The 24,726-nt window shown below is 36.2% G+C and overlaps 1 protein-coding gene across 2 annotated transcripts; it reads right to left on the bottom strand.

Moving 5' to 3' along the window:
* Nucleotides 1-315: 315 nt before the first annotated feature.
* On the bottom strand, nt 316-24,726 carry CCNC (cyclin C). Of its 2 annotated transcripts, none has more exons than XM_027089904.1 (12): nt 24,415-24,726; nt 19,228-19,334; nt 18,294-18,378; nt 18,023-18,092; nt 15,049-15,100; nt 9,400-9,455; nt 8,470-8,505; nt 7,703-7,794; nt 6,863-6,930; nt 4,003-4,082; nt 3,050-3,168; nt 316-1,560 (listed from the first exon to the last, which is right to left on the bottom strand). In XM_027089904.1, the coding sequence occupies exons 1-12, from the start codon at nt 24,444-24,446 to the stop codon at nt 1,506-1,508; spliced, it is 852 nt and encodes a 283-aa protein (XP_026945705.1). In that variant the 5' UTR covers nt 24,447-24,726; the 3' UTR covers nt 316-1,505. The 2 variants fall into 2 exon arrangements, with proteins under 2 accessions (XP_026945705.1, XP_026945714.1); XM_027089913.1 differs by lacking the exon at nt 316-1,560 and adding an exon at nt 1,568-2,196.

Raw genomic sequence — 24,726 nt, 5'->3', positions numbered from 1 at the left:
TAATATATAATCACTCTGCCCTTCCAACCCAAGCCCAATCTTAATTCCTTCAGACCTGAGGAGAGCTTTTTTTTCTTATTTCATAAGCCTAGGAGACCTACTTCTGTCATTGGTACTGACTTTATAATCTCTCTTTCCAGCTTATGTGATACTATCCACAAGGAAGCAGAACTGTAAAAGTCTGGTTATAAACCATTTGAAATTAATTACCCACTTGATAAACTATGAAGGCTTTAATACTTATCCAAAGGAAGAAAGACTCAGAAGACAACATAAGGCAGATTCAAAAAGATAAATTCAAGACATTAGTCAATATAGCTGGAGAATTTACTTTTATTCTTGCAGTTTTATACTAGGAAGTCAACATTTAATAATCCATTGTTCACAATTGATTTATAAAAAATTTTAATCCTTAAATTGTACATCAATATCCTATGATTCCAAATCTTATTTATCACTCTCCTTCAAGTCTGAAGAAAATGATCACGTAATTTATTAACTTCCACAGACAGCACAGTCCCACTGACATAACATTTAGTCTGAAGTCCTACACTCATATGAGAATTAAGAATAGCCAGTATCAAACTGGCCTGCAACCTGATTGTGTTCCTGGCTCAGGATACCTGTAGTAAATTTGTAAGTCCACACTAAGACACAAAAATAAACTAGGGTGTGTATGTCATATAAAAAACTTTTCACAGTAGAGTAAAAATAACATTAAAATGTTACCAAATTTCAATCATATTACGGTGTTTTATCCAATTCGCTTTCAAAATGCCTGATTAACTGAATTAAATGCAAATAACTTTGTATAGGATTTTTTTTTATGTTTGCCCAGCATTTCAAAATGGTTATGGAATATAACTTTTAAAATGTCAAAATATGCTATACATATTGCACTTTTCTGCTAGGCTGGGCTAGTATCCTCCATGGCAAGATACCAAAACTATTGAATAAAATACGCTTTAAAATCAATAGGTACTTGATTAATTTCCCTGAAATTATCATCATCATTATCAAAACCTTCCAGGATTTTGTAAGATTTGATTCCTTAAATACAGTTTCAAAGTTTAACTTAAGGAGGGAAAAAAAACCCCTCATATATTTGACTTTTTATTTCCTTTTTTGGTCGCTCAATGACCAAAGAGAATTTTAAACAAATTATGCTTCATCTTTCCTGGCTTAATAAAAAGCAACAATTTCTATTATCCAAATTAAGAAAAATTATACTAATCAAAAGCTATTAACTTTCAAATGTCTATGTATGTCTGTCTGTAGGTCCCCTTAGAACCTTTCCAAACTTTCATAAACAATAGATTTTAATCAATCATGTACTAGAATCAAATTCGGTAAGGAAAAACTTATTTTGCAAAAATAAAATCACTTCCCAACATGCTTGACAGAAACAAGCTATTCATTTTCATTTGTGTTCCATTGCAGACATTATTGAAATCTGTCCAATGGTTTATTTCCAACTGGTCCACTACAGAATTCTTCGGAATGTTTTAAGATTGGCTGTAGCTAGAGTTCTGACTTCCATTTGGACCCTGCTCTCCTTCACTGTTCAAGTGGGGAAGAAAGAGATTTTACACCAATTAAAAGACTCGTTTTCAACACCCTGATAAACCTACTAATTTTTAAAGTTATTCCACGCTACAACTCTACAAAACAAAGACGTTCCCAATTATAAGACACAGATGTGGAAAAATTAAAATCCAGAAGACTAACATTTGGTTTTATGTTTTTATTCTTATGGAACTTAGTGCCCTCACACATAACAAGCATTCTGGAAGTTAGTGTCCATTACACTCCAAAATTTAAATTAGGGTATGGGATTTTGTTGTCATTACAGGTATCACTCAACATAGAGATTAGAGCTTCTTCTAGACAAATTTCCTATAAAATTAAATCGTACATAGAAAATCTTATTCCTACTAATTATGAAAATCAAGAAGTGTTCTTCCAAAAAAAATTACTGTCCAAAGGCGTAATAAAACCATACGTAAGTACAGCAAATCTTTATAATTAAAAGTCAGAAAGAAATATGGTAATTTCCTGGAAAACGCTGAATATTTAAAATAAAAACTAAAACTGAAGATACCAGTAACTGTGGCAATAGGATTATTGCCTTATCTTGTCCATCATCATCTTGCAGCTTCAGGCCCTGCCACTAGTGAAGAATCACTCAGGGAATTTCTGCAAAAAATGCATCCAAAGGCAGCTGTTTGAATGACTGCCTTAAACAGCTCCTTGTATAAGTCAAGTATTAATTTTTTCCAAATGGTAACATTAACATATCAGATCTACAAATCTATCTTAATGTTATATAACTTATTTATTTTTCTTAATAAATGATTAAGATGGGTAGCATTTCTTTGTTTCCCTTCTGACCTTTTTTCCCTACCCCAAACGATCTGATGTACAGTGAGAGCTGAGAACCACTGAACTTAAATGAACAGATCCTATTAAAAAAAACAAAACAAACAAAAAACACACAAAAAAACCCACCATAACAAAAAAACCTTTTTAGGACAAGTGACTCATACTTAGCAAAATTATGTTACTGTTTGCAATGGATCTTTGAGTCACTCAAAAGCCAAAATTATTTATTTACCTTTACAATATCAGATCAATCATCTATGTTTTTGAAAAATGCTACTGAAATTTATAAATAGGATAACAGCCAGTAGTGGGGGGAAAAAGTCAAACTGACATGGAACTACTACAGAATTCTTTATCCCTGAATTTTAGATGAACTTGCCTCTCTCTATTCTGTTTAAATTTATGTACAGTATATAATCATATGTTGAGGGATACCTGTAATAGACCTGCCATTGCATTAGGAAAAGTTACTTAACAGATGATCAGATTAATGTATTTTTTTAAATGAGACGTTCTCAATCTATCAAGTCACAAATTAAGAAAAAATATGTCATGAAGTTTTGGAAGAAATTTTACAAAAACAAAACAACATAATCTATGAAAAATTATGATAATGCATATGAAATATATAATTAAATAAAATCAATAACTAAAGTCTACAAAGTACCTGTTTGGAGGAGGTTTTGGTTTCGGCATCTTACTAAGAATAGTTGCCATCTCTTTTCTCTCATCAAAATTCTTCCACTGCTCATACAGTTTTAAAATAACCCTGATTATTTCCAAAATCTAGAAGAAAATATTTGAAAAGTTCTCAATGGCAAATTATCAAGCAACATTTAGCATACAAGGAACACACATCATATCCTAGACATCCCTTAGAAAACCGTGAAAAGATAGTCTCTATCCTTCAGATTAGGTTAGACAATCCTGATAAATGTGAGAGCATATGTATGCTCAGTCTATCCTCATCCATCTCTGTAGTTGGTTTCCTTCTACCTACTGATATCTTAAACCAAAACAAAATAGTGAGGTACTAGAAATAGAGGTCTAAATCATGAAAGAGTATGTCACTATAGAGTACACTCCTCTAATACCAATTGTTTCAAACAATTTAATGGGAGGTAGTGCACAAAAGACTGTTTTGATTCTCTACTAACTACTTTGCACATGAGTTAAGGTGCTCAAAAACCGGCAGCTATACAAATCTCTCAAATCCAGTTTCCAAATTAGCCCTTCTTCTGCATCTGAGTAGACCTAACCTTGGATTGATTCTAGAACATTTCAGCAGAAAAGGTAGAAGGACAAAAATCACTTTGTCAGGAGACAGTCTGTGTTACAGAAGTTTACAGTAGTCACTAGGTAGCTTTTAAAATAACCCTGGCAATTAGAGGTGACTTTGCAACCAATCAAACATATATTTACCATTCTGTTTAATCCTAAACTGAAGAAAAATATAACCTAAATGGTCAACATCAGTTCTTCTTGCCAACACATTTCTTAACATTTCTTTACCAAAAATATTCTTAGCCTGGCTAAGAATTTTAGGCTCATTGTAAGTAAATATGACATTAACTTTAAAATGTTCAAGTTATATTCAGTTAAGGGAATCTTAAAGATTACCTTCTCCATATCCACAGAAAGCTCAGCAAACCACTGTCTGGCATCTTTCTGCTGTACAACACAGGCTACATGCAGGCAAGCTGGAGAGAAAATGAGACACAAAGGTCCATGTTTAACTGCAAACATGGAATGTATGGACTCAGAACAAGATATTCACTTAAATTTTATGTGTATTTTCTTATATTCTTTTTAAAAATTATATAGATTCATATAATAGTTACCACTGACCATCCCATCAACTTAATCTCACAGGGAGGAAAAGTTACTGGGCTATATATATACTAAGTTCCTTACACCTGCTCTCACTGTGAGCTAGTCATGATGCAGGTGCCTTGAGAGGGCACGTCAGAGAGGAAGAAGTCCACTGAGGAAATCAGAGCAGGGAAAGGATCCCTGCATAGCAGTACACAGTAGTGGTCAAAATGCACCCAAAAGTCAGAGTGACAAAACAAACAAACCAAAAAACCAGCCAATCAATATACTGATAAATTTCAACACTACTGTGTTTTGGTATTTCAATTAAAAGCAGTGTTGCCTCTGCTTTTTAAAGTTATTAGCGAATGATGAAGTTAGGTGAAAACTGGGCACCCTAGTACAGAGTTTAGTGTTGTAATCAAACAGAGCTGAGAGAAAAAATGTAATGCACTGCATACAATGTAATTATATACATTACTTACAACATAAACTAACAAAGATAGTGAAAGAGCCCAAAGACAAGAGTCTACATCATAAGTTTGCCTAATATAATTCCTCCCAAGCAGCCTGCCTACCTTGATCCCACACAAGCTTGTTAAATGTTATGTTCCCTGGTCTGGTTACCCATATGACTTTGCTAAGAATGACATTCTAGGCAAACAGCAACTCAAACGTGCATGAACATTCTGGTTGCCCCAAGTTAAAGAAAGCTATAAAGTAGGGCTTAGGTTCAGGAAGGATTGAGAGGCTAAAGGACAAATTATAAAAATAGGTAATAAAAATACAGTGGAAAATGCCACGACAGGGCATACATAGAGTAAATTAGGGAAAGAGACATCCTAAACCCAGACTGAGGTGATGCAGAGAGTGCGGAATTGGGGACGGTGTCACTAAAGAGATGATATCTGAGCCAAGTCTTTAAAAAAGGTGAGAGTGGGAGCAGAGAATGATATATACATGAATGGTAAAAAGAAGCTATGGATTTTATCCAGAAATTGGGAGGAGCACTGAAAGATTTTAACTGAAGCACAAATTCTGCATTTTAAAAAGCTCTTTCTAGCTCAGAGTTTCTCACCCTTAGCACTACTGACATCATGAACTGGACAATTCTTTGAGACTGCCCTGTGCACTGCAGGATGCTTAGCAGCATCCCTGGCTTCTACTCACCAGATGCCAGTAGCATCCCACCCCAGTTACAACCAAAATCATCTCCCGACATTGCCAAAAGTCCTGTGGGGAACAAAATTATCCCTGGCTGAGAACTGCTAGCCTTGCTCAAGTGTGAAGGATAGACTGGCTCTCCGAGAACAGGGATGCTGGAGGCCAACTAGCCAGGATGGAGACTGCTGTGATAACCTGGATAAAAATGAGAAGGTGGCTATGAGATTACTAAAGAGTGCGGCACAACAGGTGTTGGTTACCAACTAGATGTAGGTATCGAGGAAGATGAAAGAGCCTAACTACTGGGTTTCCAACTAAGGCAACTAGTGCTATTCACCAACATAGCAAAGACATTAAAAGAGTATATTTGGGGGCAAACTGATGAGTTCAGTCCTAATCATGAGTCTGAAGGCCAGTGAGATGCCAAAGGAAGCTATCCAAAAGGCAGAGATTGATATAAAGGCCAGTTCAGGAGCAAGATCTTGGTTAAATAAAGAAATTTAAATGTTTCAACACATAAGAGATAGCAGAACCCATGGGCCTCAGTGAGACTGCCTGGGAAGAACAAAAACAGCAAGGATGACAAAGATGTGGCACATGGCCTTCCTACCCATGCAGATCCCAGTATTCCTTCCCACTGAACCCAGATGACACTTCAGAATCCTTCCAGGGAGCCTCCAGTACTACAGAAGTATAACCTATTTACCACCCCTCATGTAAGAAGGTGGAGAAACACTAACATTTAAGGGGTAACTGAATAAAGGGAAACCAACAAAAATTAGTCTGGACTGGTAAAAGAATAGGGGGAAAACCAAGAAGACAGAGTCATAGAAATGAATACAAGACAGAAAGGGAACAGAAACTAACAAGTGCCTAACATATGGCAAGCATTATTTAAAAGATAACTCGTTTAATTCTTGTAACAACTCTATACTGAGTTTTTAGTACCCTCCCCCAATTTTACAATTAAGGAAACAAACTCAGAAAGGTTAGATAATTTTCCCACGATTGTAAAGAAAGAAAAGTTTAAACCTAGGACCATCTGTTCTAACTCATGACAGTACTGCCTTCCACAGATAATAGAATGGTGGCTAACTTTCCCTCTAGCAAGGCATTAAGGACCACAAAAGGCTCCTTTACTTGACTGCTGAGGACCTAATTGGGCTCAGGAAATAAAAGACCTAGTTAATTTATATAAGTTACAACTAGTATTAGAAGGCTTAATTCCAAACTTCTCCCGCTAAACAAACAAAAATGTTCTATTCAGACACTGGTTAAAATTAAACGATTTCAAAAAAAAACTTACCAAAAAAGGGGGGTGGGGGGACAATAATCCTGATTTGTGATAGTTGCAGTTCATATTATTGAAAGTTCACATGCAAGGAATAGTCTATTACTTCAAGGAACATAAAAACATAAAGTACAATAGGGTGAAATTTCTTTTAGGATGACCTAAATAGGTATACAACAATTTAGCTGCTAAAGGTACACCACATTTACATACCTAAAGCTATCATGAAAGGAGGATACAGTAGGCAAAGATCCGTTCTGTAGGTATCATTCACTATCCTCCTATAGAAATGTAAATCATATTATTACTGAAACCAGAACTACCTCATATGACTGTACATTACCCTCCAGAGAGGGCCAGATTTCCCATATCTGTATATATTTATATCTCTTTTATATTACCGTAACACAGATACAAAGGTGAACAACAAAGGAAAAAGATGGATACATGAATGTGACAATGAATAAGCATATTTTAATGAATAAAATTACAGCTAAATATATTTAAAATTTTAAAACCTCACAATAAATTTTAATATAAGATAAACATTTTTCTAATTTTCCAAAAATTAGAAAATCAGATAGGAAACCAGAAATTATACAATGAATTAATATATATGTTGAATACCACCAAAAGTATTCTGATTATTTTAAAGATAACATTTAATTTATTTTACGGAAATATAGTTGAAATCAATGTTGTGTTAATTTCTACTGTACAACACAGTGATTCAGTTATACATATATTTACATTCTTTTTCATATTCTTTTCCATTATAATTTAAAGATAACAATCTTAATTTTCATGTAAACAGTGTTTTTCATAAGAATCAAATTTTATTGGAAATATTCATCAAATAGATAATTTAAAGATCTATCATTTTACCATTTATACCAGTATAGTTATTAGAATTCAACAAGCAGATATTTCACTCAACATAAAATATCTTGGGGCACTAGTTTAATTACTTTAAAAATACTAAACTTCATATTTAATTGTTAACCTTCCTAGCTAATAACATGTTACACTATGAATAACTTCTGTTCTAATTACCATGCAAGGGGAAGCAACATGTCTTCTTGGCCCATGTCCTGCACATACTGGAGCAAAGGTCTATAAGGATGATACACTATCAAGCAACAATCCTAGAAACAGTTTAAAAAATGTGTATGTATAAAAACAGATTTATTATAACACAAAAACCTTACCATTACCCAACTGATTTTTAATTGTGTATTTCAAAATGTATTTTTCTAACTCATGCTTGCTTCCCTCTTATTGTCTTAAGCAAGCAGTATGGCAGCCCTAAACTCTACTGTAATAGTGAAGGCAGTGCTCTCTCTGAAATATACCTTGGTAAATCGGTTGGCAGTCAGTCAGCATCCATTCCCTTAGAGACTCAAAGTGTCACATCTGCAACACACTGAAACCTCTTATTAGCCTATAAATCCGTAATTCCCAACTGGAGGAGCAGAATTCTGCCAAAGACATAATCTATCTTTAAATAACACCACACACATACACAAATTGTGCAAATAATTTACAGTGGTTTAATGTCCTGACTGGTTTGCTTGTAATCCTCTTATTATAGTTACTATAGAACAGAATAAATTTCCCATCCTAAGTAGTATATACAAACTATTTTACAGGCTTCCAAGAGCATATAGGTGATGATGCCACTAGGTACTATGATTTACCATCACATATCACTTGGGTGGTTTTAAAATGCACCTCCCTACAATTATTTCTTTAAATTTATGACTTCACTAAATTTGAAAGTAAGTTTTACTCTATTAATCACAAGGAAGAAATATACTTACCATTAATTCTAAAAGATAGAATTCACATTCTAATATCTGTTAAAAAAAAAGATTATAAATGTCAACATGAAACCAAATTAGATGAGTCTACTTAGTCTAACATAAGAATGTAATTAGGATTTATCAAAAATTTTTACTAAAATTTTTTTAAATCAAGAAAACACAATAGCTTATATCAGAATGAACATATGCTATAAACAATTACTTGTTATACAATGCATGCAACTGTGATTATGAAACATTTTAATCCTTGTAAGGAAAAGCCAGCCTCATGTAAGTGTTCTTATTACTTATTTTTATTTAAAATAATCCTGTATAAGCTTCAGATTTTCCAATATACTTCCCACTCAACAAATGCAAAAATGTAATTATCTCTACTTAACTGTTATTTTTGTTATATTACAAATTAATAATAGAAGAGAATACTGAAAATGAAACAAAAATACAATTTAAATAGAATGAAAAAATCCCTTGCAAGGTGGAAAAAGAAAAACATGCCTATTAAAATAGCAATAGAAATGCATCTTCTAAAATAATGTAAAATTTCAAGTATGTTTTTCATTCTGTTCCATTATAGTAATTCTCAACCCCAGCTGCACATTAGTAGCCACCTGGGAGCTTTAGAAAATACCAGTGTCCAGGTTTCAAGCCTGAAAATTCTAATTTAGTTGATCCAGAGAGGCCCTGACATCAGTATTATTAAAAAAGCTCCCAACGTGATTTAATGGGCACCCAGGGTTGATAACCACTGCTACAAAGTATTTTTTTAAATGGTAGAAGCACTTTAGCTTTAATTTAGAAATAAAATCCATATTCTTGTAGAATCTGAAACTGCCATTTCTAGGAGACTATTCAGTTTATTTTAATATAAAATGTTGCCAGTTTACATACAGCTTTAACAAGTAGTTTTATTTTTTACAATATACTTACATGATTCATCCTATAAGGAAATTCCTTTGGAAAGGCATATGAAAATCTAGTTTTCACTGCAGAAAAAAAAAAAAAAAAAAAAAAACTTAAACTGAGAAAATGGGGAGTGAATAAACACAAAACTTCTTTAATACAATGTAAAATATTAGAGGTAGAGCTAAATCATTTTTAATTTTTAGTAGGAGCTCTTGAATATGATTAGGGATGCAGATTTTTTTGTTTTCAGGCAAGGGGAAAGACTGAGTGGCAAGAAGCCCTAGGCCCCCATCTATATTACAATTAGAGAGTTTCAATGATATATTTAATATATTAAGAAGGAGTTCTGCTGCTTAAAAACTAAAGGAAATGGAAAAAAACCCACTGGCTTTTATCATTTCTAAAATCTTTCCAGCTCTAGAATGGTATTGCTCTATTTAGTAATTTAGCTTAAAAGGAACATGGGTTATATATGTGTTCACAAGTATATATATATATATATATATATATATATGTTTATATTTGTAAATATATACAGTTGACCCTTGAACAACACAGGTTTGAACTATGCATGTCCACGCATACACCGATTTTTCCAATAAATAGGTACTACATGAACCAAGGTTGTATATGTAGATTTTCCAACTTTGCAGAGGGTCAGGGGGTCAGCACCTCGAACCCCTGTGTTGTTCAAGGGTCAACTATATATATAAATATTGGAAGGATAATACAACCAAAAAATGTTAACAGTAGTTATCTCTGAGATTTAAGGATCTTTACTAATCTGAACTTTCTAAGCTTTTTATAATAGGTATTTCTTTACCAAAAGACATATTTTAATAAAATCATGAATATATGTGCAAAGGTCTCTAGGACTTTCTTCAAACCACACACAAATATATACACACACACTCTTAGTCACTAAGAAAGTACAAACGAAAAAACTGTTAATTAATCCTCTATCTCCTCAAAAATGGTAGGAATTAACTATTCTAACAGCTAATTTAGATAGGTAACATTTGCCAAGATTTGAAACCTAAGCCATTTAAACTTGACATTAGGAAATGTCTACTTAACCTTTCCTTTCCTCTCCTTTTAGTTAATTTAAAAATGTACCCATCAAGGTTACTGAGTTTTACAAATCCCCCCCACCTTTATAATTTTTTTATTTTTTGGCCATGCTGCATGGCAGCAGGATCTTAGTTCCCCAACCAGGGATTGAACCTGCACCCCTGCCGTGGAAGCACAGAGTCTTAACCACTGGACCACCAGGAAAGTCCCCACAAATCCATTTAATGTAAGCAAGATATGAAGTGTACAAGCAAAACAGGTACTTACATAATGTTAACCAATTAACAAGGTAAAATTATCTCTGTATATAAAGCAAATCTACATCCCTAACCCCTGGACCTTGACACCTAACTTACTGAATTAGATTTTACCTGATGCTGTCAACTTCTCTCCTATTCCATGATAAAATTGCTCTGCGTTTTGATTTTCTACTTCCTAATCCTTTTCTTCTGACCTGGAGGAAAATGCATCTCTCCTCTCTATTGCTACCCCTACCACTTGTACATTTGCTTTCATCTACTCAACTGACAGTCAACATTTTTCCTTTGCACCTTTAACCATTCCTCCTGCAATAAATCTGTCCTATCACTTACTAATATGCTCAAATTTCCCTTAAAAGCAAAACAAATGAAACCTCTACCAAATTATATGCCTCTACTTTTTAAAAGTAAGACTCTTGAGTAGGCTGCCATGTAAGAACTCACTGAGAGGGAGGCTGTCTGGAGGCCAGGAAGCTAATCATGGCCAATCAAGGAACTGATCAAGGCAGGCACTTTGATCTTGGACTTCCCAGCCTCCAGAACTGTGAGAAATAAATGTCTTGTTTAAGCCACCCAGACTTTGGTGTTTTGCTATAGCAGCTGAAGCAGACCAAGACGCCCCCTCACCCAGAATCCTGTTATTAACATGTTACATTAGTATGGTACATTTATTATAATTAATGAACTAAGATAGATACATTATTACTAACTAAAATCCATAATTTATTCTGATCTCCTTAGTTTTTAACCTAGTGTCCTTTTTCTGTTTTAGGCTCTCTTTCAGGACGCCACATTACATTTACTTGTCATGTCTCCTTAGGTTCTGTATGCTGTGACAGTTTTTCAGACATAACTTATCTTTGATGACTTTAACAGTTTTTAGGAGAACCAGTCAAGTATTCCGTGGGTTGATTCCCTATTGGAATCTGATGTTTAATGACTGGACCAGGGTTTGGGGTTTTCAGAAAGAAGACCACAGAGGTGAAGTGCCATTTCATTATATTACAGCAAAAGTACATACTATTAATGTCATTTATCATTGTTGATACTGACTTTGATCACCTGGCTGAGATAGTGCTTGTCAGGTTTCTCCACTGTAAAATTATACTCCCACCTTCTTTCATAATATACACATTAGAAGAAAAGTCACTATGCATAGCCAACACCTAAGGAGTAGGAATTTATGCTTCCTCTACTTGAGGGGGGAGTTAGCTATATAAATTATTTGAAATTCTTCTGTATGGGAGATTTGTCTCCCCCCATTTATTTATTTACACTATCATTTATTTATATCAGTATGGATGCATGAATATTTATTTTATACTTGGGTTATACTTTGGGTTATAATGCAGTATTATTCTTTTTTATTTTGTTGCTCAAATTCTTCCAGCTTTGGCCATTGAAAGCTCTTTCAGTTGGCTCCTATATGTCTTCGACATACCCCCATTAATGAGGGGTTTGGTTCTGGGTCTTTTTTTTTGGTTTTGTTTGTTTGTTTTTTGCGGTACGCGGGCCTCTCACTGTTGTGGCCTCTGCCGTTGCGGAGCACAGGCTCCGGACGTGCAGGCTCAGCGGCCATGGCTCACGGGCCTAGCTGCTCCATGGCATGTGGGATCTTCCCGGACCGGGGCACGAACCCGTATCCCCTGCATCGGCAGGTGGACTCTAAACCACTGCACCACCAGGGAAGCCCTGTTTTGTGTTTTTTTTTGAGTACTTACTTACTTATTGGCACTATAAGATGCTCTAGGTCCACCTTGTATGTTTCCTGCCTGATCACAAACCCAAAGGTCTGGTTTTTTTATTTGGTATACATCTTCTATGCAGCAAAAGACACTATGCAGCTCTCTTTCTTAAAAGGTATCAAGTCTCAAATTTCTATCACTGGCTTCACATTTCTAAGAGGATGTTCTACTGATACATTTACACTCAGAATGTTGAAGAGTAAATCTAATTCTTTTCAGAACCAACTCATTCTCCTCTTCCAGTACCACCTTCACCTCCCAATGCCCAGGTATGAAGCCTCAAATATCATTCTTTCTTCACCAAATTCTATTTAAGCCTTTTTGGATTCATCTAACAAATCAACTTTTCCCACTCAAAACATTCATTACATCCTCTTACTCTCTTATGCCACTTAGTTTCTTCTGTATTAATATTTGTATATTGATGTCTTATTTTCTTGTCCTTAAATTCTTTGTTTTTATATCCACCACTGCATCCAGTATGGTGTTTTCCAGTGATAATGATGCTGTTGTTGATGACAATGATAGTAACCGCTAGTTTACTGAGTATTATGAATTGAATTATCGCCCCCCACACCCGCCAAATTTACATGTTGAAGCCCTAACCCCCAATGTGGCTGTTATTTTGAGACAGGGCCTTTAAAGAGTCAATTAAGGTTAAATGAGGTCATAAGCATGGGGCCTTAATTCTACAGGACTGGTATCCTTACAAAGGGAAGAAACACTAAGGATGCACACACACACAGAGAAAGAGCCAAAAGAGGACACAGCAGTAAAGCAGCCATCTGCAAGCCAGGGAGAGAGGCCTCAGGAAACTTAACTTGTTGACACCCTGATCTTGGACTTCCAGCTTCCAAAACCATGAGAAAAGAAACTGTTGTTGTTTAAACCACGCAGGCTCTGGCATTTTGTTATGGCTGCCCTAGCAAACTAACACACCGAACAAAGCACGGTTCTAAGAGCTTTATTGATATTAATTTATTTGATCCTCACAACAACCGTATGACATAGATGTTATTAATATCCTCATATAGCAGAGAGATTATATTTTGCTTAATTTGTCATGTCAAAAGCACTGGGGCTGAAATTTGAAAACTAAGCTGTCTGGGCAATATAATACACTGTAAAATTTATGAAATAAGTAAAATAGTCTACCATAAAGTTCCCTATTCATTGGTAAAATGAATATGAGTGTGCCTTTTAGCCTTTGCATGAGAAATAAAAAACAAACCTTGGTAATAGGTATTTTACATTTTCAAAAATATACACCTTCTAAAAAATCTGGAAAACAGAGACTAAAGTAAGAAGAAAATAAGGCACCTATAATCTACTCAGAGATGAGCACTGCTAACATTCTGGTACATTTCCTTGCAGTCATTTTTCAATTTTTTTAATAATTTTGATTTTCCAGAGGGCAATTCAATACTTCACCAATGGGATATATTTGACATATTAAATTCTATGGCAAAACTGATTATTACTCTTCTATCCTCAAAATAAGATATGACATGAAAAAGATTGAATTAGATTATTACACTCCTTTCAGAAAGGGAAATGACCCCAAAAACACGAAATTCTGGCTCAGAAACTTAATACAAAATGCCTCTGCCTCTTCTGTGTAAGATCACAGAAGTAAAAAATAATAATTTTAATTATCTTTTGTTAGGTGATATCTTTTTGCTTAACCTATGAAGATGCAACACAGCATAATATTATTACCTTGTGTACAATACTTTACGATTGCTACTTCACAATGTTATTTCCTTTAATGCCATGATTCATAGGCACGTAAACCCCATGTTTGTAGGTAAAGAACTAAGGCCAACAGGTAAAGCAACTTGTTCAAGGTTATACAGCTGCTGCTTAGAGACAGAACTGGTGCTTAGAATCAGCTCTACGGACTAAAGAGTCAGAATATTTTTCTGTGCCATATTTTTCCATAAAGAGGGAAAAAACGCAATCCCCATCAAAGACATAATTACAATTGCTAAAGAAACAGTTTATTTCACCCACAAGAATGACACAATAGCTAGTTATTATGAAGCAATAAAGTACAATAAAATTGAAAAATAAAAATTCTTTCTTAACCTTATTATAAAATTAAGAGCCACAGAGTTGATGTTTTTGGCTCAATAGTTACTACCCGTTTTTAGCATTAAAAATAACGTCTTAGGGCTTCCCTGGTGGCGCAGTGGTTGAGAGTCGCCTGCCGATGCAGGGGACACAGGTTCGTGCCCCGGTCCGGGAAGATCCCACATGCTGCGGAGCGGCTGAGCCCGTGAGCCATGGCCGCTGAGCCTGCGCATCCGGAGCCTGTGCTCCGCAACGGGAGAGGCCACAACAGTGAGAGGCCCGCATACCACAAAAAAAAAAAAAAAAAAAGTAATGTCTTAGAGATAATACTTTAAGTGGTTTTAAAATTTTTTGTATTTTAAAATTTTTAACCAAATACATTAGGCATAAAGGTGATCTCACCTCAGGAGATTGAATAGACCCAACTAATCTCTCATAGGTCTCATAAACTGAAAAACATCTATGTCCTATGGAGCTTTCTTTAGAATTACAATCTTAAAGCAGTATATATTTTTTGCACTTACATACAGAAGTAGCAGCAGAAATCAATCTTGTATTTGAGACTACTCCAAATTCCTAGAAAAAGAAAAGTAAACAAGATTAGGTACATAGTAACCCAATGAACCTAAGTATATCTGAGGTCTATTCAAAACAGAGCATTTCCTATGTTCCTCCGATGTTTGCAGTTAGCTACCTGAGGAATGATGTACTTAAATCTCTAAATTTATGACCTTTCCTTAAAAGTACTACACTTTGGGCTTCCCTGGTGGCGCAGTGGTTGGGAGTCCACCTGCCGATGCAGGGGACACGGGTTCGTGCCCTGGTCCAGGAAGATCCCACATGCCGCAGAGCGGCTAGGCCCATAAGCCATGGCCGCTGAGCCAGCATGTCCGGAGCCTGTGCTCCGCAACGAGAGAGGCCACGACAGTGAGAGGCCCACATAACGCAAAAAAAAAAAACAAAAAACAAAACAAAACAAAACAAAAAAAAGTACTACACTTTACCACAAATGCTTAAATAATTTTATAATTTAATATTATTGGAAGATACCAAATTAGAAACCAGACCCTAAAGTGACAGTGCCAGTTTTCTGCACTTAAATTAGTTTCCAAGAGTTTTTAGATTCTACACTTAGTTGCCAGAATAAGTATTAAGTATGCTTCCTTTCAGTTGAACCTGGACTAACAAACAGGTACTTCAGGGAATTTAATAATAAAACAGTTGAATCTCTGAAGAAAATAAACTTTAATAACACCAAAAGAACTCAAAAGACCGTACAAACAATTATTTTTCTTTTTGGAACAGGAAGACAAGAATGATTAGCATAAGACTTCAGATGTCAGTTCCCATTTCCTCTTTGAACTTAATATACTGCCACTGTAAAAATAACAAAAATTTATGAGGTGATCCACCTTACATACAGTCTCGTTTAATTTGATTAACCTTATAAAGTTATTAAAGGCTTCTTTTTTTTTTTTTTTTGGCCATGCGGTGTGGTGTGGCCTGTAGGATCTTAGTTCCCTGACCAGGGATCGAACCCAGGTCCTTGGCAGTGAGAGTGTGGAGTCCCAACCACTGAACCACTAGGGATTTCTCCAAAGCCTTAATTTTTAAAGCTGAAAAATCAAGAATTGGTCCCTTAGCCAACAGAAGAAACTAAACTGAATACAGTCTGTTCAAAAACCTTCAACCTGAATCCTTATCTAACTGTGTGTGTTTGTGGGGGGTGGGGGATATGTATGCCTGTGTATGTATTTATATTTACATTTAAACCTCACACCATAATAACTGATACTGAAAATTAAATGCCTGAGACATCTTCTTAAATGCCATTTCAATACAATTCTCACACAACTGGACAAAACACAGAAAGATTTGGTCATAGTTAAAGATTTTAAAAAATGGTATAACCAAATATGAAAGGATACATCTCTTTCCAGGAATAATTCTTTACCCCAAATTCTTAAAGGAAAAACTTTCACCTAATAAATCATAAAATAGGTTTCTATTCAATAAATCACGTAACAAAAGATATTTAACACATAAGACAAATTAAAACTCCAAGTTAATCTACAAGAGTAGAAGTTTATAAAGATTTTGTCTTGGTTTCTCATACTGGTTGTCCTTCAGATACATAAAATTACATGGTAATATTTGGAAAAGCCACCCCATAGTACGGGCCTTTTATAAACACCTTCTTTTCCATTAAAGAACTTAAAAACAACAGAGCTGGTTCTGCCTCCTTAAATTACCACTTACAATTAAATTACAATTAATATTCAGGAATACAATTACTAATCTAAAGACATCATCTAAAAATAGAAATATAATACAAAGGATTCATATTACTGAAGATTACACGGATTATTATGAAGACCAGTTAATATCGGCTATTATTATCTGGATTTAGCTGAGCTCTCTCAAAAATACTAAAAAGGTAAATAAGGTGAGCAGAGATTTGGTCTCAGCTGCAAGTTCCCATCTCTCTTCTCTCCCTCACCTAATTTCTCAACCCTCACTACCCAAACCATTCCTCGTTAGAACATATATTGCTATAGCCACCCCAATCCTTGCTTTCCCTCTTGCTTTCCCTATGGCTTGCTAGGCAGCCAATCATCAGGAGGCAGGAAGGGAAGACAGCAGAACACAGGAAGCATATGAAGGAGACGGAAGAACATTCTCAGGTTATAGTAGACAAGCTGTGGCATTCATGGAATACTTCTTACTGCCAAACAATAAATGTCTCAGAGGCAGAAAAGCAAAGCAGTTAAGAGCATGGGATTAGGAACTAGACTCCCAGGGTTTAAATACTGGCTCTGTCAATTATCAGCTATGTGAACTTCATTTCTTTGTGTCTAAGTTTCCTCACTTATAAAATGAGATTACAACTATGTAGCCCATAGTCTGTTATGAGGATTAAGTCATAATTTGTAAGAGGAGTCAGAATAGCACATGGTACATAGTAAAATGCTACATAAGTGTTTGTTAATTGAATATATAGAAATATGTATATATTTCTTTGATTTTGTATAAATTTCAATATTTTATATAAATCACCGTTATTATTTTTACACAGTTAATGTGAAAACTGGGGCAGATTAACCAATACACGTTGACTATACTTTGATAAAGAACAGAAAACTAGGACTTCCCTGGTGGCGCAGTGGTTAAGAATCAGCCTGCCAATGCTGGGGACATGGGTTCGAGCCCTGGTCCAGGAAGATCCCATATGCTGTGGAGCAACTAAGCCCATGTGCCACAATGAGTAAGCCTGCGCTCTGGAGCCCACGAGCTACAACTACTGAAGTCCGCACGCCTAGAGCCCGTGCTCCACAACAAAAGAAGCCACCGCATTGAGAAGCCCACACACCACAATGAAGAGTAGCCCCTGCTCGCTGCAACTAGAGAAAGTCCGCACGCAGCAATGAAGACCCAACAGAGCCAAAAATAAATAAATTAATTAATTAATTAAAAAAAAAAAAGAAAATTATTTCATACCTCTACTTTGGATGCCAAAAACACACATGTAGGAGCCATTAATACAGGATCTATACTCTTCAGAGAATACCTAAAATATGATTAAACAAAGTTAAATGTCATTCATATAGAAAAACACATATGAAAATAGAATTCATATAGAAAACATTTATATGGAAAAAAATCAGGACAACTCTATGGCAAACACACGATTCACTTATATAAGGTTCATCAACATTAGATAAGAGTTTCAAATAAGCATTAATATATTTCCAAAATAACACAGCCCTACCTGGCATAGAATCTCTTGAAATAGACCGTAGCAGTGGCAATAACTTGTTGTCTTAATTTAAGATGTTCACCTAATGCTTGGATAACTAAAAGAAAAATAATAAAGTTAAATGTATTTCTGAAATCATTATATTAACATTTAACAATAACTTCAATGCAGTTAAATCATGACTATATTCATTTTTAACAAAGAGAAAAACCTTCACATGCTATAAAGCTCTACTTGGATCACAGTGGTCTAGTACTAGGATTGCAAATTTGTTAAAAAATATATAGGTATGCATAAACAATAACAAAAAAACAGAAACTGCCTCATAGTAAAATCTATTCTTGAATCAAGGAGGTTGAATGATAGGTATTTCTCCTCTATCTTCCAAGTATTTTCAATGCTCTTCATATTATTACTATTATTAGACCCCTATTAGCGTTATAACTACTGCTTAATAAAGTTTATAAAAAACCCAAAATGAATCCTCAAAACAACAGAGAGGTAGGTTTGCATAGAAGTGAACTGAGGGTGAGAAAGATCCTGTGACAAAGTTACCATGTGGCAGAGCAAGGATCTTTTAACTCTAAAACTCTTCCATCCAAAGCAAACTTGTAAGATAGGAGTGACCAATACAGGATGTCAATCCAAAGAATCATTTATCCTCAAAGTACTTTGCTTTAGCCAATCTTAAATTAGGTTTAATGATGCATTATAAAGCTTAGGGAGATTAATATTTTTAGACCATCTTGAGTGTCTCTGACACGTCAGATTCACAAAAGACTTTAAATCACTTTAAAAAAAGATATATAAGTTGTAAAAAGAATACACATGTAAATAAAAATGTAAGGTAGGGATTAAAACAGCTCATCACAAATTACTACAGAAAAACATTTTAATTCACAGGTAACCAACTGTACCAATTCAACCAATTAAAGAAAAACTTTACCATTTGTAAAAAATATCTGTAATTTCCAATACTCTTCTTCTGAGAGAAACTTTAAGTCCTTCTGGCGTTCCTTCAACAGATCTTGTTTATCCAAAATCCACTGCAAACTAGAAAAAGCAAAGATTCAGACATCCTACAGAAAATAAACTAACAAAGTTACAGGAAATATTCTAAGATTGAAGAGGTTGTTAATATTCTGAGAAGTACAAAATACAAGTAACCTTGAAAGACAATATTTTTCACATTTCTTGAAACTCTGACACTGAGAATTACCTAACTAATAAATGTAAATATGCCCTGAAAAAATTCTGCTCTAATCTTTTCTCTCTTCCTTCTCAGTCTATCTCTCCCCACCCGACCTCTGTCACTATTATAGTGTATTTCATTGACTTTAAGACTGAAATGAAGATGCATCTTCAGTGATGCCTAGCATTTTAATGGGCAGTAATGTTTACACTTTCTTAGTGATAAATAATGGTGAAATTGACACTGACTGACGATGCCTTAGATTTGAAGTATATCTTCTCTCAGATGTTCATGAGTAACTAGAGTAATATTCCTACTTCACAAGTTCCAATCATGTTAAAAGCTGCTTCAGGGCTTCCCTGGTGGCGCAGTGGTTGAGAGTTCACCTGCCGATGCAGGAGACACGGGTTCGTGCTCCGGTCTGGGAAGATCCCACATGCCGCGGAGCGACTAGGCCCGTGAGCCATGGCCGCTGAGCCTGCGCGTCCGGAGCCTGTGCTCCGCAACAGGAGAGACCACAACAGTGAGAGGCCCGCGTACCAAAAAAAAAAAAAAAGCTGCTTCAAAATTTATTTTACCAATAGCCTCCACCTCCTGCCTAGTCTAGTCTATTTTTAAACAGACATGTAATTGACGTGATCCCCCAAAATATTCTGCATCATGCTTTTGTCACTCAGTATGTATTGGAAGTTTTACATCAATGAATTTGTTATTCAGCATCCTTTTAAATTGCTGCACAGCATTATGGATGGATCATTATTTATTTAGTTAATTCCTGTTGATGGGCATGTAAGTTATCTTTTTCACTATTACAAGTAATGCTTTAATGAACATCTTTGTAATTCACCCTTGTGTATTTGATTAATATTTGGAATCATTTCCTAGAACTAATGGGTCAGTTTTGCTGGTAATTTTGATATGCATTGTCAGCTTGCCTTCCACACCAATTTCCATTCAGAGGAGTGACACATAAGGGTGTCTTAAAATACTTAACCCTACAGGTCACTGCCAATCTTTTAAATACTTTACAACTTAAAGGCAAATTAGTATCTCACTGCTTTTTTTTTAATTTACTTCTAAGGTTAAACATTTCTCCATGCCTTTATTGGTCAAATATAGTTCGTACATCGTAACTCTAACATGACCATTTTTCTAATGGGATGGTCATCATTTTATGATTAAGATAATCTTATGATCTAAAATTTGTGCATTATGGATAAAAGAATCATTTCTTTGTCAAATATGCTCTAGACATTCCCCAAGTTTAGCATGATCTCTCAGTATTTAATGATTTGCAATGCAGAAATCTGAATCACGTATTTATTCAAATCTATATTTTACTTTGATTTTGTGTTTTTCACACATGGGAAGGCCTTCCCTGACACAAAATGATTTAAAAACAAAATTCCCTCATATTTTCTAATAACCTTAAGGCTTTTTTCTTTCAATTTGTGATCAATCTGGAATTTAATACAGGGTAGAGTAGGGATCCAGCTAAATGTTTTGTTAAATGGTTATCCAAACGTCACCAAAGAATTTCAAGAAATATAATTCTGTCATTATATTTGGATCTTCTTTATAATTTCCTATTTTTAATTTGTTTTTCTTGTTCCTATGCCATCCTTTTTTTTTTTTTTTTTTTTTTAATTTTTATTTGGCTGCACCAGGTCTCAGCTGCCGCACACGGGATCTTTGTTGCAGCATGCAAGATCTTCATTGCAGCATGCAGGATCTTTTTAGTTGTGGCATGCAGGATCTAGTTCCCTGACCAGGGATCGAACCCAGGCCCTCTCCATTGGGAGCGTGGAGTCTTAACCACTGGACCACCAGGGAAGTCCCTGAGATGCTATTTTAAAACATAAAATTGAGTAATTAAAAACTGGTATGGGGGCTTCCCTGGTGGCGCAGTGGTTGAGGGTCCGCCTGCCGATGCAGGGGTCGCGGGTTCGTGCCCCGGTCCGGGAGGATCCCACATGCTGCGGAGCGGCTGGGCCCGTGAGCCATGGCCGCTGAGCCTGCGCATCCGGAGCCTGCGCATCCGGAGCCTGTGCTCCGCAACGGGAGAGGCCACAGCAGGGAGAGGCCCGCGTATCGCCAAAAAAAAAAAAAAAAAAAAAACAAAGTAGTAACTCTCTGGTAACTTTGTTTTGGCTTTCAAATTTATTTTGAAAATGGAGATAACCCAAAGGTATATCTGCGATTATTTACTTTTCTCATTCCTAATTTTGTATTTCTGTATCGTCCCTTTTTTCCTTTATTCAGCTAGCATAGTTTAGTCTACCGTTTTGGTTTTCCCTTCCAAAGAACCAGCTCTTATAATTTCTAACTATTTTTTCCCTTTTAATATATTAATATCAGTGTTAACTTTATTAAGTCTGCTTTCCATAGGTTTATTTCACTGTTTCCTTTTAATACTCTTAAGTAAAATATTTAATTTTTATTCTTTTTCAGTTATTCAAGATGTTTTCTTATAAATTTGGCTTTACCACCTCCTATAGACATGAATATATATTGATCTCATTATGTTATTTCCTAGATAATATGTAACTGTTTTCAATTTCCTTTGATACAATAAAGTATCCAGAGTTGCTTTTGTAGTTTTAATTTTTGTTACCTGTTCATTACGTCAGTCGTCAGTCGACCAGCAAATGTTTAGTGTCCTTCTAGCTTTACTGCATCACGATCAAAGAATGTGTTGTGTTCTACTTTAACTTTCTGGAAAATACTAGGATTCTCTCTGTTCCAGAATTATCAATTTCTTCTCCACAGTCATTTTATGTTTTGAAAAAAATAAATTTCACAAATATTTAAAATTTTTCCTCACAGCATGCAGTATGGAAGATAAACCAATTAACACCACATATCACCAAATTTAAGATTACACTGATTGGGTTTCCCTGGTGGCACAGTGGTTAAGAATCTGCCTGCCAATGCAGGTTCAAGCCCTGGTCTGGGGAGATCCCACTTGCCGTGGAGCAGCTAAGCCCATGCACCACAACTACTGAGCCTGCACTCTAGAGCCCGTGCGCCACAACTACTGAAGCCCGCGCACATAGAGCCCGTGCTCCGCAACAAGAGAAGCCACCGCAATGAGAAGCCCATGGACTACAATGAAGAGTAGCCCCCGCTCGCCACAGCTAGAGAAAGCCCTCGCTCAGCAACGAAGACCCAATGCAGCCAAAAATAAATAAGTAAAAGAATTTATTTAAAAAAAAAAAAAAAAGATTACACTGATTGTAAGACTCACCATTATTTCATATGTTACTAAGAAAAAAAATTGTCATGCTCATAGCAGAAATGTTAAAATGGGCAATTTAAAGCCATGAAAACAGCATATTTCATGTCAATTTTCCTCTTTCACCAAAATCACCTAAAACAATGGCTTTCATAATCTTTTTGTTTTTACTGAATTGATTGTCTTGTCTTTCATATTTGTCACCTTTTGCAGATGAGGGACTCCATGATTCTCAAGGGATCTGAGTAAGACAAAGTGGCTCCTTCCTTCAGGGCTATTTGAATTGGGAGGCAAGGACAGTTTTCCAAAAAAGCACATTTAATATTATAGTATTTTATATTTGAAAAGTGAAAAAACAGTTGGTTTTATAAAATAGATCCTGGCCCCCTTTTGATAAGCCGACAGTAAATGAAAGCATAATGAAAATGCTTATCAAAAGGGGGCAGGATCTTTTCTTTTTTTAAGTTGAAAAAGGGCTGTAACTTCTGATAATCAACAGCTAGCTAGCTACCTGTCAATTCTCTCAGCTTCTTTCAAAGTTTTCCAGAATACCTATTCTTCACTACCGAAATTTTCCATATTTTAATTTTGCCCAAGCAAATATTTCAGTGAATGAACACAGTGCAAAATAAAAATATGATCAGAAGTGAAGCTTCTATAGCATCACATCTCCACAGGATCACTTATAGCAAGAAGAAAACCTGCTTTTCAAAGCCCATTGTTTCTTTTTTCTAGTGCAAAAGGCTAAAAAACCGAATGAACAATATAGGAATCCATCTTCTTCGCACTCAAAATTTAGTTACTAATGCTCTCTTAACATTAAAAATTATTTACGCTAAGATATCATCTTTATAAGGTTCTGTTCATCTTTCAAGTATACAGTGTACAGCCTACCCAAAGTTCAACTAGTCCTATCACCCACCTTCCTACCTGCTTAAACAGATGTATTTAGGGAGAAATGTTTTCAATATTACTCTAGCTCTTCCATGGTACTGACAGAAACAAAAATTCATGAAAAAACGTTAAAGATATTGGCAATGTCCCTGGAAAATACACTTTTAAAACAAAATATGAGACACAGACTAACGAAATGGACAAATGTTGAGAGCAGTTGTCCTACACCTTACAAACATAAAACTCTATCTAGGTTTAAGGTAGTGGCAGAAAGCGGTTCATGAGCAGAAACAAGCCTGACTCCCTCCTCTCCTCGGAGTAATATTAAATCCGCACAAGACAGAAGATGAATGACAAAAGATTACGATGCCGACCAACTTTAGAAATACCAGGCAAAAGCGAACCACAACTGTCCTGAAGAGCCAGCCTCACAGTTCTACACTGTGTCACATTTCCCATACCTGTGCCCATCCCATCCCAACCCTCACCGGCTCCGCTCCTCCTTCCCCCCACCACCCCCCGGCCTAGCTAAACCAAGAATCAGAAGTTCAACTCCCGAACCTTCCTTCTCCGGAGACTGAACCCCCTTCCCTCCCCGCAAGAGATTTTCCCCCCAACGAAACCCGGCCAGGGGGCGGGGTGAGGGGAGTCGTCCGAAAAAAGCTCATCACGCTTCCGGCCGCCGCCGCTTCCCGGGAGACTCCGCGGCGCTCGGGACATGGGCCGGGATCCAGACCAAGGGGAGTCGCAGGCCCCGTCCACACAGCACCCCCAAGAGCCAGCCCCGGACAAGAAGACGGAAGATCACTTACTAGTGGGAGCTCTGCCAAAAGTTCCCTGCCATGGAACACAGCTTGCCCTGATAAAAAAGCACCAGCCGGCGGAGCGGCCCGCGGAGCGACCATAGACCCAGCCCTCCCGGTAACCGCGCTCCTCGATCTGATCTGCAAGGCTCCGCTCCGCGGCGGCGACGGTGAGAGGAAGAGGAGGGCACCCTATTCTCCTTGACGCCGGCCGGCAACACTCTACTGTGTAAATCAGTTCCTATGCATAAAAGTTCCGGCCCGCCCCGCGATAGCGGAGGAAGCCGGCGGGGAGGAGACAGCCCTTGGGAGCCCTGAGAA

Source organism: Aethalodelphis obliquidens, unplaced genomic scaffold (genome assembly GCF_003676395.1).
Source record: "Aethalodelphis obliquidens isolate GAN/ISIS:26980383/991018 unplaced genomic scaffold, ASM367639v1 scaffold3, whole genome shotgun sequence".
Classification (NCBI taxonomy): domain Eukaryota; kingdom Metazoa; phylum Chordata; class Mammalia; order Artiodactyla; family Delphinidae; genus Aethalodelphis; species Aethalodelphis obliquidens.
The sequence above is the reverse complement of the archived record's forward strand: the minus strand, read 5'-3'. Positions and strand labels throughout refer to the sequence as shown.